This window comes from Gossypium raimondii, chromosome 7 (assembly GCF_025698545.1).
Source record: "Gossypium raimondii isolate GPD5lz chromosome 7, ASM2569854v1, whole genome shotgun sequence".
NCBI classification, from domain to species: Eukaryota; Viridiplantae; Streptophyta; class Magnoliopsida; order Malvales; family Malvaceae; genus Gossypium; species Gossypium raimondii.
The window spans coordinates 44562116-44575277 of NC_068571.1; the positions used below are offsets into that span (position 1 = coordinate 44562116).

Consider the following 13162-nt stretch of genomic DNA (forward strand, 5'->3'; position numbering starts at 1 on the left):
TCACTATTTTCTTGTATGTAAAATTCAAGCTATTCGTCTGAGTTAGAGTCACTAAATTATTTTTCCCTGGAGCTACAGAACTTCAAATTAAGATCCGTAAATTTTCCCCAAAAATAGATTCACATATATTCTTACCATAAAAATTTCATAATTTTTGGTTTATCCAAATAGTACAGTTTATTCTTTAAAGTTTCCCCTGTTTCGCTGTCTGACAATTCTGACCTCTCTTCACTAAAAATTAATTATCTCATTGTACAAAATTTGGATGATGTTTCCGTTTATTTATTTTGAAAATATCCTCATTAAGGATTCTAAGAATATAAAATATAACTCATAAATATTTTTGTACAAATTTTAAAAATTTTCCAAATTCAAAAATAGGGGATTCCGAACTCATTCTGACTTGGTCTAACTAAACTTCAAATATCTCAAAATTTACAATTCCATTACTTACACAGTTTCTTTTATGAGAAACTAGACTCAACAAGATTTAATTTCATATTTTATTCATCCTCTAATTCAATTCCCACAATTTTTGGTGATTTTTCAAAGTTAGACTACTGCTGCTGTCCAAAACTGCTTTAGTGCAAAATGTTGATCTCCATTTTACCCCCAATTTCACAGTTTATACAATTCAGTCCTTTCCCAATTAACCCCTCAATTAATACTTTACCTAGACATTATAAGTTGTTACACAACTATTGAAATTCAGAATTTTCACATGTAACTCTATCTTCAAACTCTTTTACTATTAGGTCCCAAACATTCACTTTCTATTCAATTCTTTAAATAAAATCAGCATATGAACAATTTAAAGCTCTAATTCCATGCTAAATCATCATATACTTCTAGCACATATTCATGGCAACTTTCAACTTCTTTCATAGAATCAAAAACTAATGAATTCAACAAATGGGCCTAGTTGTAAAAGTCACAAAAACATAACATTTTCAAGAAATAATCAAGAATTGAACTTACCTGCAGTAAAAATAGGAAGAACCAGCTTAAGGAAACCCTTCTATGGTGTTTTTTCTGATGAGAATGCAGAAAAATAAAGAGAAATCTAGATAATTCCACTTTGGTCCTAACTTTATTAAGTAAATTTTGCAATATTCCAATTTTTCCCTTAATTCTCCTTACTTTGTTGCTGATTTCATACCTTTGCAGTCCAACCCAAATAGACCTTGGGTCTATTTGCCTTTTAAGCCGTCTTCCTTTTATCATTTAAGCTATTTAATCATTTCCCATAATTTTTCATTTGTTACAATTTAGTCCTTTTTGTTCAATTAATTATCGGAACTTTAAAATTTCTTAATGAATTTTTAATACTAACTTTTTAACACTACATAAATATTTATAAAAATATTTATGGCTCGGTTTAAAATCCCTGAGGTCTCGATACCTCATTTTCGATTCTAATTATTTTAATATTTATTTCTAGTGTACTATTCACTATTTCAAAAATTTTCCTAACTTCATATTTAACTTATACTCACTAAATTAATAATATTTTCTACCCATTTGTCGAATTTAGTGATCTCGAATCACCGTTCCGACACCTCTAAAAATTCAGGCCATTACATTTTTCCTCGTCGGATTTGTGGTCCCAAAACCACTGTTCTGACTAGACCCAAAATCGAGCTGTTACAAATATAACATGACATAAAAACATAAACATAACACGAGTACATCATTCATATTTGAATTGGAAGCATAAGTTTAATTATTTGTTTATCATCTATTTTTTTTCAAGATCGATAAAGCGGATTTTAATATAATAAAAAGAAAATTAATCCTCTCAACACCTTTTTCTAGTCACTCGTTTTATGTACTGATTTTCTAGTGCAAATTATTGAAAGGTCTAAAATTCGAGCCTTTGAACAAAAACACTATGTTTTTCATGCAGTACAATGGCATATACAAAAGTCGATATCACAATTATAGTATTTGCAAGTTGGTCCACAAAAATTAGCACAATTCACATTGTCAACACATTTCTCATCCGCATTTGGTACCGCAGCATTTGGTACAACAGCATTTGGTACCGCAGCATTTGGTACAGCAACACTTGCTACCGCAACATTTGGTACAGCAACATTTGGTATCGCAGCATTTGGTACAGTAGTATTTGCTACCGCAACGTTTTGTACAGAAACATTTGGACTAGCAGCATTTGGTACCGCAAAAATTGGTAAGCCTGCATTTGGTACCGCAGCATTTGGTACAATGGAAGAGGATAGCAGCTCAGATAGTAGTAGACAACTACATTTTTAGATTGCTAGGTCACAAAGGCTAAGATGGTCACAATTCAATTGACATTCCGAGTCAAGAGTACATGCTTCCAAGTAGAATACACCTGCAATTAAACAATAATTTTTCATCATTTATTCATTTTTTAATTATTTTTATTAATTATTGATATATATATGATGATGATGATGATGATGATGATGATGATGATGACGACGACGATGATAAATTTGAGACAATTGATATTTAAATCATAACAATTGCAACCCTTCTTTTTATCTTCTTATTGTAAACCCTTTTGTACCAAAAAGAAAATATTTATGATGTAATGATTGAATATCGAGTAGAGAAATATTGTATATACTAACAAAATGCTACAATCAAAATGATGAAACAAGAAGAAACCCCAAAAGAAGCCATTATTTGAAAGCAACTGAGAGATAAAACTAAAAATTGATTATACGGAGATAAGCTAGTGATGTACAAAGTATGAGATGTATTGTGCATTTTATAGTTGAATTTGTGGGCCTTTTGAACCTAATATTAAATTTTGCTATTGCAAGTTGATGATATACTTGCCAATTGTGTAGCAAAATAAAATCTCATATTAGGAAAATAGAGATTTTGCAATTTAATTTTCACATCACTTATGGTATAATAAGGTTAAGAGTATAAGTAAATCAATTATAGTTACCATATATATTAATAATTTTTCTATATTTTAGAAATTAATTGAAAATAATATTCTAAACTAATAATATAAAGGTAATAAAATAATTTTATGTGTTTAGTCATAAACCTTTTAAATCACCATATTTATATAATATGAAGTTGACATCGTTTTGTATGGTTCTATGTCCCACTTTTTTGTCTTCTAAAACACCAGTATACATAAACCTTTTAAATCACCATATTTATATAATATTTTCGAGGGTTGTACTTAAATATTTCGATTTTGTCTTTCTGATGGGTTTATACAAATATTTTGCTGAGAGTGAATAATTAAATAGACGGTGAGTTTATAGTGTGCAAGCACCTCATAAGGTGCTTACAAGGCCAACCATGTGCAACTTGAATGTATGCCTTAATACCATGGTGTGTCAATTTTTAAAATAAATATTTTAATTTTTTTTACTCTCATAAAAATAATGTAGAAAATTACAAGGTACAAGATGAATCTAATTAAAGAAATTATAATATTTTTTGTTTGAAAGATTCATTTAAAAATAAATAATATAATGATAAATTTAGTATTTAGTGTTTATATATTTTGTCAACTTGGTTCTTATTTATATTTCTTAAACTTTAAGAAAGAGTAAAATAACTTTTTCAATGGAAATCCTTACTAAAATTTTAATTTTTTGAATATGTTGGTGTGGCAGACCACGTGACAATCTACGTGTACTTTATATTGATACAACACTATTTATCTTATATGTCACATTAAAAAATAATTTTGAAATTCAAAAAAATTAGCATAAAATACACGTCGATTGCCATGCTAGCAACAATGTGATTTTACTCTTTTTTTAAGATTGAAAGTTAAATTTAACCATAGAAAAAAGAACAAAGACCAAATTGACAAAAAATATATATATAAATGTAAAAGACTAAATTGATCATTTCACAAAATACCCTTGTCTGATTGGTAGCATCACTTAGGTTGCTTTTACCATGGTATTCAAGCCATTTTCATCCATATGCATGTGACCTCCACTAGATGTGAATTGAACTAGGTGGGACCATGGCTTGTGTTAGAGTTGTGTAAACCGAATCTCGTTTGATCCGGCCTGAAAACTTAAAGGTGCAACTCACTTTTTAAATAAATAAATAGAGGCAAAATTGGGGATCTGTGGTAGAGGTGTGCATGGGTCGGGATGGGCCAGGATCAACTAAAAATTTAAGCCCGTTTGCTAGGCCCGAGCCTGGCCCAAAATATGGGCCTAAAATTTTACCCAAGCCCGACCTAGATAAAAATGTTAAAACCTGGGCCCGACCTGGCCCACCCATCTTATTTTTTATATAATTTTAAAATACATATAATACATCAAAAATACTAAAAACATCAAAATAAATATGTCCCAACAAATTGAAAATAAATTTTAAAAGTATGTATACTTAAATAACACTAAGATAGATGCAAATTAACAAGTAAATACCTCTAAAATAATAATAAAAATTAGCAAACATCTTTAAAATAATAACAAAATTAACAATAAAATAAGTTTTATACAATATCCAAACAATAACAACAAAATAGTAGCAACATAATAGTAAAATGGTAGCAAAATAGGGAGAAAACAATAAGAAAATAATATTAAAAAATAAAAAAATAGATTTTTTTGTCCTTTAGTGAATTTGGGTCGGGCCCGGGCCAAAAATCCCTTACCCAAGGCCCGGCCTATTTTTTAAACGGGTCTTATTTTTTTGTCCAAGCCCATTTTTTGGGCCTATATTTTTTGTCCTGAACAGTGGTTTTGGAACCACAAATTCGAGGTCAAACAATTTATTTTAATATTATTTTAGGATCTACAGCATGATAGTATTATAGTATAAAAATTTCGTTAAGGAATTTTACCGTTTGTATGCTCAATTTGATGAAAAGGACTAAATCGCATAAAATCCAAAAGTTGTGTTCTATTAGCTAAATATGTTAAATAGCTATAGAACATTAAAGTGGAGGTCCTTATATGGCAATTAGACCATTAGGTAAGGTTAAAATGATAATTAGGTAATAAATGAAAATTAAATAAAACAAAATGCCATCATTTTGTTCATCTTTCTCCACTGAAAAATAAAGGAGAAAAACCTCCTTGGAAGCTTGTTAATTTCAACTAGACATTCTCCTTCCATGTAAAGGTTGTTTTGTCCCGTTTTTAATGATTTTTATGCTTTCGGGATCGTTGTAGCTTAACCTAGCTAATTAGGGCACTAATTTTCAAAATGGTTGAAAGTTTAGGGTTTTACCATGAGAGCCTTTTAGTTTTTTGTGAAGTTTAATGGAAGAAAATGAATCTTTGTTGTGAGTTAAACAACTTTTGTTAAGTGATTTTTAATGAAATTGTTCATTAGGGATTAAATTGAGAAATGTGAAAATTTTGTGATAAATGTGTGAAATTGTGAAATGTATGAGCTGCTATAAGCATTTATTAATTTCAGCTAGGCTTGGTTAGGGGTGAATTTGCATTAATTTCATTTTACGAACCTGGAGACTAAATTGTAAAGAAGTCAAAAGTATAGGGGCAAAATGGTAATTTTTCCATAAAATGATTTTGGATTGAATTGAATATATTAAGGATTAAATTGGTTAAATTTGATTATATAGATCAAGAAAAGCAACGTACGAATTTAGATCCGGGGAAGGATAAAGTATTGGACTGAACGATCGTTTTACTTCGTACAAGTTTAAGGTAAGTTCGTATGTTTAATAAGCATTAAATATATTTGATTTAAATGCTTTATTATTATATTCTTGATAATACGACTCCACAAAAATATTTGACGAAGTTTTGACGACTTATGGATCCCGGTTGAACCCTCGGAATAGATAGAATACAAATGACATGTCATTAGGGGTTACCGTGTTGTGGGTGCTGGTCTCGTACGTTCTACCGGTGGCTGAATTTCTGGCATGTGTGGCAATTACTTTACAACTTGTGTGAGCAGCACCGTGTAGCTACGTCTTGACTGACAGATTTTGTGAGCAGACCCAGTTAGGGCTCGAGAGAGAGCATTGATACGAGATATGAGATAGTAGTGGTTTTGACCACGTGTTGGCACATAGTGTGTGAGATACCCATGTATCTGATATTATTCCAAATGGTTCAACGGGCACAATGTTGTTACGAGGATTATACGATTTCGATACGAACTAGTACAGGTATTTATGTGAAATAGGAGAACTGGTAAAAATTGACATGTGAATTAAGGGCTAACATGCTTAATGATTATGTGTTAGGCTTTTGGGCCAAATTGAATTGTATTATGCCTTAACTTTTCTTACCTATTTTGTGGTTGATTGGTAAGTTGTATTTTTAGTTATACGAACTTACTAAGCTTAATTGCTTACTCTGTTTATTTTTCTGTGTTTTATAGTGTTTCGAAAGCTCGTTTGGATTAGAAGTTGTTGGAGATCTCATTACACTATCAATCGTTATTTTGGTACTTTTGACTATATATTTTGGTTAAATGGAATGTATAGGTCATTTTGGCTAATAGTAGCCTATATGTTTTGTTGTGTCTTAGCCATTTGAATTGGCTTGTATTGTGGACATACATTTTGTCTTGTAAATATGTAAATAGTCTTTTTATATGCGGTGTATGGTTGCCATGTGAATGCCTTGTTTGTGAATTGGTATTTTGGGTACCAAATAGTTGAGATTGATAAGTGGCATGCATGATAAGTTTTAGACACAATGATGTTTATATGTGTTTGGCCATTTAGGTAGATTTTTGAGACATATTTGGCATGTTATAAATGGCCTATTAAAGTGCTTATGAGTATCATGATTGTGTGTGATGTTATAACATATTATAAGCTTGATATTGGTTGGTTTTGAATGCCTATTTATATCATGGGTATATGCAAATCATTGTGTTTAGGTTGGTACCAATTTGGGTGAGAAATATGGCTTGAAAAATGGCCTATTTTTGTCCACACGGGAGAAGACACGGGCATGTGTCTCAGCCGTGTGTGACACATGGCCGTGTGTCCCCTGTAACTTCTATAGAAATCAAGTTAGTAGCTTCACACAACCTAGCACACGGGTGTGTGGCTTGGCCATGTGGCACAAGTCAGTATACCTTTCAATTTTCACACAGCCTAGCACATGACCTAGCACACGGGCGTGTAGGCCATTTCGAAAGGTACACAGCCTGGCACAAGGTCGTGTAGTCTGGCTGTGTGACACAAGTCAGTGAGTTACAAAAGTACGGACACGGGCTGTGACACGGCCGTGTGTCTTTATTTCGAATGCCCACACGGCCTGAGACACGGGCGTGTCTTTTGGCCATGTAAGACACACGAGCGTGTCTTTTGGCCGTGTGAGACACACGGGCATGTGTCCCCTGCACCTTTGAAAAATTTCCATGTTTTCTGAAAATTTTCTTAAGTACTCGGTTTATTCTCGAACTATTTTTAATGTCTATTTTGGGCCTCGAGGTCTCGTATTAGGAATTATATGATTGATTATGAATGGTTTTTGTTTTGAATGTGAGATAAATATTAAATTAATATTTGTTCGATTTTAAGTCCGGTAATACTCTGTAACCCTGTTTCGGCGTTGGATACAGATTAGGGGTGTTACAAAAAATGTGGCTAAAGCTCATGTCAATAAGTATGAAGGTAGGGAATCATGGAGGAAGTAGATGATGTTTATACTTGGGTGGAGCAACGAGAACATAGCAAGAGGCCATTGAACTTGAAAAGGATAAAAAAAATTATAGGTTTCTTGTGGGGAAAACAAATTTTATTCTTATCAAATGAAGATGATGATGAAATCCCAATTAAAATTAAAAATTCAAATATTGTTGCTCTCTTAACGCATGTCTTGTAAAACTTGAAACCTCGTTAGTCTTTGTCAAAGTTGAACGTTGATAATGACAATATAGAACGATAGCAAGAAAAAAAAAAGGGAAAGAAAAATAAGAACACACAGATTTTACGTGGAAACCCTTTCGAGGAAAAACATCATGGGCAGAGAAGAAGAAAATTCACTAATGTCAAATTCGAATGATATAAGAGGAGTTTTGACTACATCTATTTATAGGTTGAAAAAACCTTATTCTAATAAATGTCAAATAGATGAAGTGTAGTAAGGTTGAAAAACCTTATTCTAATCAATGTAAAATAAAAGAAGTATAGTTCTATATGAATTTTACTTTTATTTATTTATTTTACCACTGTATTTTATTTTAAAAAGAATTTGGGTCACAACTCTAACAATCTCCACCTTGACATCTCAACGAATAAGTTCTCCACATCTTTACTGAAACCCTTTAAGGGTTTATCTTCAACAATGAACACCAACTAAGTCTAAGCAATACTCAAACTTGGTTATAGGAAGTGACTTAGTCATCATATCTGCAGGATTATCATGAGTACTGATTTTGCTCACAACAATAACATCATGAGCAATAATATCACGAACAAAATGATACTGAATATCAATGTGCTTTGTTCTCTCATGAAACATTTGATCTTTCATATGGAAGATGACACTTTGACTATTACAAAATACTATACTGATTTGAAGGTCTTCATTGAGTTCACTAAATAGCTCTTTTAACTAGATAGCTTCTTTACAAGCCTCAATAATCGTCATGTACTCAGCTTCAAAGGTAGACAAAGCGACATTGGTTTCCAAAGTGGCTTTCAACTGATTACACAACCCCCAATTCTAAAGACATAACCTGTGAGAGACCTTCTTTTATCAATGTCTTCAACAAAATCAGCATCAACATTCCCAATGACTCCATCTCTATTTCTTCCAAACTGTAAAAAAACATCAGCAGTGCCTCGTAAGTATCTCCAAATCCACTGAACTATTTGCCAGTGTACTTTACCGAGATTCGCAATGTATCTACTAACTACACTGACTGCATATGATAAACCTAGACGTGAACAAACCATAACATACATAAGAGATCCCGCTATAGTAGAATATGAAACATTTGCCATGTAGTCAAGCCCATCACCTGATTGTGGAGACAAAGATGATGAAAGTCTGAAATGGGCTGCCAAAGGAGTACTAACAGGCTTAGCACTCTGCATATTGAACCTACAAAGAACTTTCTCAATGTTCCCTTTCTGACTTCGATACAATTTTCTTATTTTTCTATCTCTGAGAATCTCCATACCAAGTATCTTCCTTCCTACTCCCAAATCCTTCATCTCAAATTCTTCATTGCGCTGAGCTTTAACCTTTCTTACCTCTCATTTATCTTTCGCTGCTATCAACATGTCATCAATACAGAGGAATAGATACACAAAAGAACCATAAATGTTCTTCTTAAAATAAACACAACTGCCAAAGCTACTTCTTTTGAAATCATAAGAAGTCATAAAAGAATCAAACCTCTTGTACCACTACCTTTGCGACTATTTCAAGCCATAAAGGGACTTTTTCAACAAGCAAACACAGTCCTTTTTTTCTGATACTATAAAGCTATTTGGTTGTTGCATGTAAATGTCCTCCTCAAGTTCTCCATGCAAGAATGATGTTTTTACATATAACTATTCGAGCTCTAAATCATATATTGCCACAATACCAACCAAGGCTTGAATCAAACTATGCTTCATAACTAGAGAAAACACATCTGTGAAGTCCACACTTGGAATTTGACTGTAACCCTTTGCAACAAGCCTTATTTTATATCTAGGTTCTTCAACACCTGGAGTCTCTTCTTTCCTCTTGAACACCAATTTACATCGAACAACCTTATTACCTTTGGAAGCTTTACGAGATCTCATGTTCTATTTTTGTGGAGTGACTCCATCTCTTCTTACCTGGAAAACATCCACTTTTTTAAGTCTTCGCCGCTAACTGCCTCGAAATAAGTAGATGGCTCGTGATTTCCATCTATATCTACAACCATATTTAAAGCATAAGCAACTAGATCAGCCTCAGCATACCTCTTTGGAGGTTTAATTTCTCTCCTAATTTTGTTTTTGGCAATAGAATATTATGGTGAAGAAGTGAGTCTATTATGATTTTCTGTACTAACTTGAGGAGTCAACTCTATTGTAGATACTGGATCAGCCTAAAGCTTCACCTGCTTTTGCTGTTTTTTATTTGAAGAGTCTTTAAAAGATAAGTTAGGTAGCATAGCAGTTTCATCAAAAATATCTCTTCTAATTACAACTTTTTTTATTTTCAGGGCACCATAACTTAAAACATTTTACACGAGCCTTATAACCAAGAAAAAAAACATTTAATAGATCTCAATTCCAATTTTCCATTATCAAGATGAACACACATAGGACACCCAAGAATCTTTAAATCAAAATAATCAGCAGGCTTACTAGACCATATCTCTTGTGGAGTCTTTTTCTCAATGGTAATGATGGAGAACGGTTGATAAAAAAATGCAGAAGAGGCTACTTCAGCCCAAAACGACTTCGGTAAATTAACTTTCAATGACATGCATCGAACCTTCTCCATGATCATTCTATTCGTTCGTTTTGTAACGCCATTTTGCTGTAGAGTATGATGAACTATCAAGTGTCTCATGATCCCTTCTGATTTGCATAATTCGTTAAACTCATCAGAATGGAACTCCAAGCCTTTATCTGTGCGAAGATATTTTATATGTTTTCCTATCTGTTTTTAAACCATGTTTTCCAAGACTTTAATGCAGAAAACGCATTACTTTTCTGCTTCAGGAAGAACACCCAAACTTTTCTGGAAAAATCATCAACAAAAGTTAGCATATAATTGGCTTCACCTTTCAAAGGCACTCTGGATGGTCCCTAAAGATTAAAATGAGTGTAACCCAATGTTCCCTTTGTGTTATAGATTCCTCTAGTGAATTGAACTCTCATTTGCTTCCGAAAAACGCAGTACTCACAGAACTTCAGTTTGTTAATGCCTTACCCATCAAGAAGTCCTCTTTTACTCAATTCTGTCATGCTGTTCCCACTCACATGCCCTAAGCGCATATGCCATAGTCTAGTAACATCATCGTCTGACAAGGAAAAAGAAGCAATTGTTCATCACCAATAACAATAGAACCTTACAAAACATATAACTTGGCAATTTTTCTCTGCCCTTTCATCACAATGAGGGAACTTTTTGAAATCTTCAGAACCTCACTTTCAGTTGTGTATTTGTACCCTTTTGAATCAAGAGTACTCAACGAGATCAAATTTATCTTAAATTCTGGAACATGTCTTACGTCACTAAATTTTCTGACAACTCCATCAAACATCTTAACTTTAACTATTCCAACACCTGCGATCTTACACGAAGCATTATTTCTTATCAAAACAACACCTTCAGAGACTTTTTTATAAGTTGTAAACCAATCTCGGTTGGATCTCATATGGAAGATGCAGTCAAAATCAAGGATCCACTCTTCACTTACTTTAGAATTGTCGGCAAAAGCAACTAGGAGTTCATCATTGCTGTTGTCTTCAACAACATCAGCTTCACCGGATTTTTTTGGTTGTTTTTCCTTTTAATTTGTAGCCTCCCTTTTAATCTTGTTTTGCAACTTATAGCACTCAGATTTAATGTGCCCTTTCTTTTTACGGAAGTTACAGGTTTTAACTCTATTTAAAGATCTCGATCTACCCTTAAATTTACTGCGAGGATTTTGTTCCTGTGTCCTTCCATAATCATCATCAGTATTCTGCTCTCGTCCCCCACGAACAATAATACCCTCCCCCTAAGAGTCGGATTTAATCACAAGATGTTTCATCTTGTCATACGAGGTCAAAAAATCATAGACTTCATCAACTGTGAGAGGTTCGCGGCTATACAAAATCCTATCTCTAAAGGTTGAATAGGACGGGGGCAACGAACAAAGTAGGATCAACCCTAAATCTTATTTACCAAATTGAACCTCTATGGCCTTTAGGTTCAGATAATTTCCTTAAACACAGTTAAGTGTTTATGCACAGACGCACCTTCTTCTAATCGATGAGCATAAAGACAATATTTCACATGCATACTTGTTCCAATTTTTCTTATAATGCAGCAATAATCTTCTTATTCATCACATCCTGCAAAATTTCATTAGAAAAATGCTAATATAATTGCGTCAAGGCCTTTCGATGTTTACGCTTCTTCTCTTCATTCGACAATGTCAAAGTCATCTTATCTATCCCCAGTAGGGCATCTTCCAAATCTATCTGCGCAGGAACTGTCTGCATCTTTAACTGCCACAATGCGAATATGGTATTGTGATCCAACAGTAAAATTTCATACTTCAGTGATGTCATTACTGTGGTCGAGATAAGTAACCCAAAAAACTCTTATACCAATTTGTCAAAGTTGAATGTCAACAATGACAATATAGAATGATTGCAAGTAAAAAAAGAAAGAAAAATATGAACACACAAATGTTATGTGGAAACCCTTTCAGGAAAAAAACCACGGACAGAAGAGAAAAAAATTCACTAATGTCAAATTTGAATGATACAAGAGGAGTTTAGACTACATCTATTTATAGATTGAAAAAATATTATTCTAATCAATGTCAAATAAATGACGTGTAGTCTATAAAAGTAACATATTTTAATCTCATTCTTAATGTGTTTTTGGATGATTAATTATGCAAATTAGTGAATTTGATGCTCCTAATCCTTTAAATTCATGTTTCTATACTTAGTAGAGCATTTGGGAGCCAAAAGAGCGAAAAACGAGCCAAAATCGAACAAATAGATCTATTTTCAAGAGCCACAAGCTTGGGCATTTCCACATGAGCTGGGCACATGCCTATGTGAGCCACATGGGTTGGACACACGCCTATGTGAGCCACATGGGTTAGACACGTGCTCATGTGCCAGCCCGTGTCGATTTCGCATCCTACTTCTCAAATACGTGGAAAAACCCAATTTTTAGGCTTTCTGAGCATTCTAAAGTCTATAAATAGCCATTAGAAGAAGACATAAGGGGGCAATCAGGAAATATCCAAGAAAACACTCGAAGAACACCATCGGAATCAACTCGGAAGCGAATCTCCATCAAGATCAAAGATCTTTTAATTTCTTTCGAAGTTTTATCAAGTTTCTTTATGTCTTGTGGTTATTCTAACTTTGAGATGATTTCATTCAAGATTATGAACTAATTCCCTAGGTACCTAGGGAGGATGAAACCTATGATGAATCTTTTTATTTAATTTATGTTTTTACGCGATAAATATTTGATTCTTGTTCTCAATTGTGTATGCTTATTTCTTGTTTTAATAT

General features: G+C 33.1%; 1 protein-coding gene across 1 annotated transcript; it reads right to left on the bottom strand.

Moving 5' to 3' along the window:
* Positions 1-1898: 1898 nt before the first annotated feature.
* On the bottom strand, positions 1899-12193 carry LOC128042568 (uncharacterized). Its single transcript, XM_052633960.1, has 3 exons — positions 12034-12193; positions 10845-10935; positions 1899-2262 (listed from the first exon to the last, which is right to left on the bottom strand). Exons 1-3 carry the CDS (start codon positions 12191-12193, stop codon positions 1899-1901), a joined length of 615 nt encoding a protein of 204 aa, XP_052489920.1.
* Positions 12194-13162: the final 969 nt, after the last annotated feature.

Coding starts and splice junctions, on each gene's coding strand:
- LOC128042568 (XM_052633960.1), bottom strand. CDS start 12,193: ATGACATCACTGAAGTATGAAATTTTACTGTTGGATCACAATACCATA. Junction 10,936..12,033: donor GTCGAATGAAGAGAAGAAGC/GTAAACATCGAA, acceptor TTTCCTTGTCAG/ACGATGATGTTACTAGACTA. Junction 2,263..10,844: donor AAAAGAGGACTTCTTGATGG/GTAAGGCATTAA, acceptor CTAAAAATGTAG/TTGTCTACTACTATCTGAGC.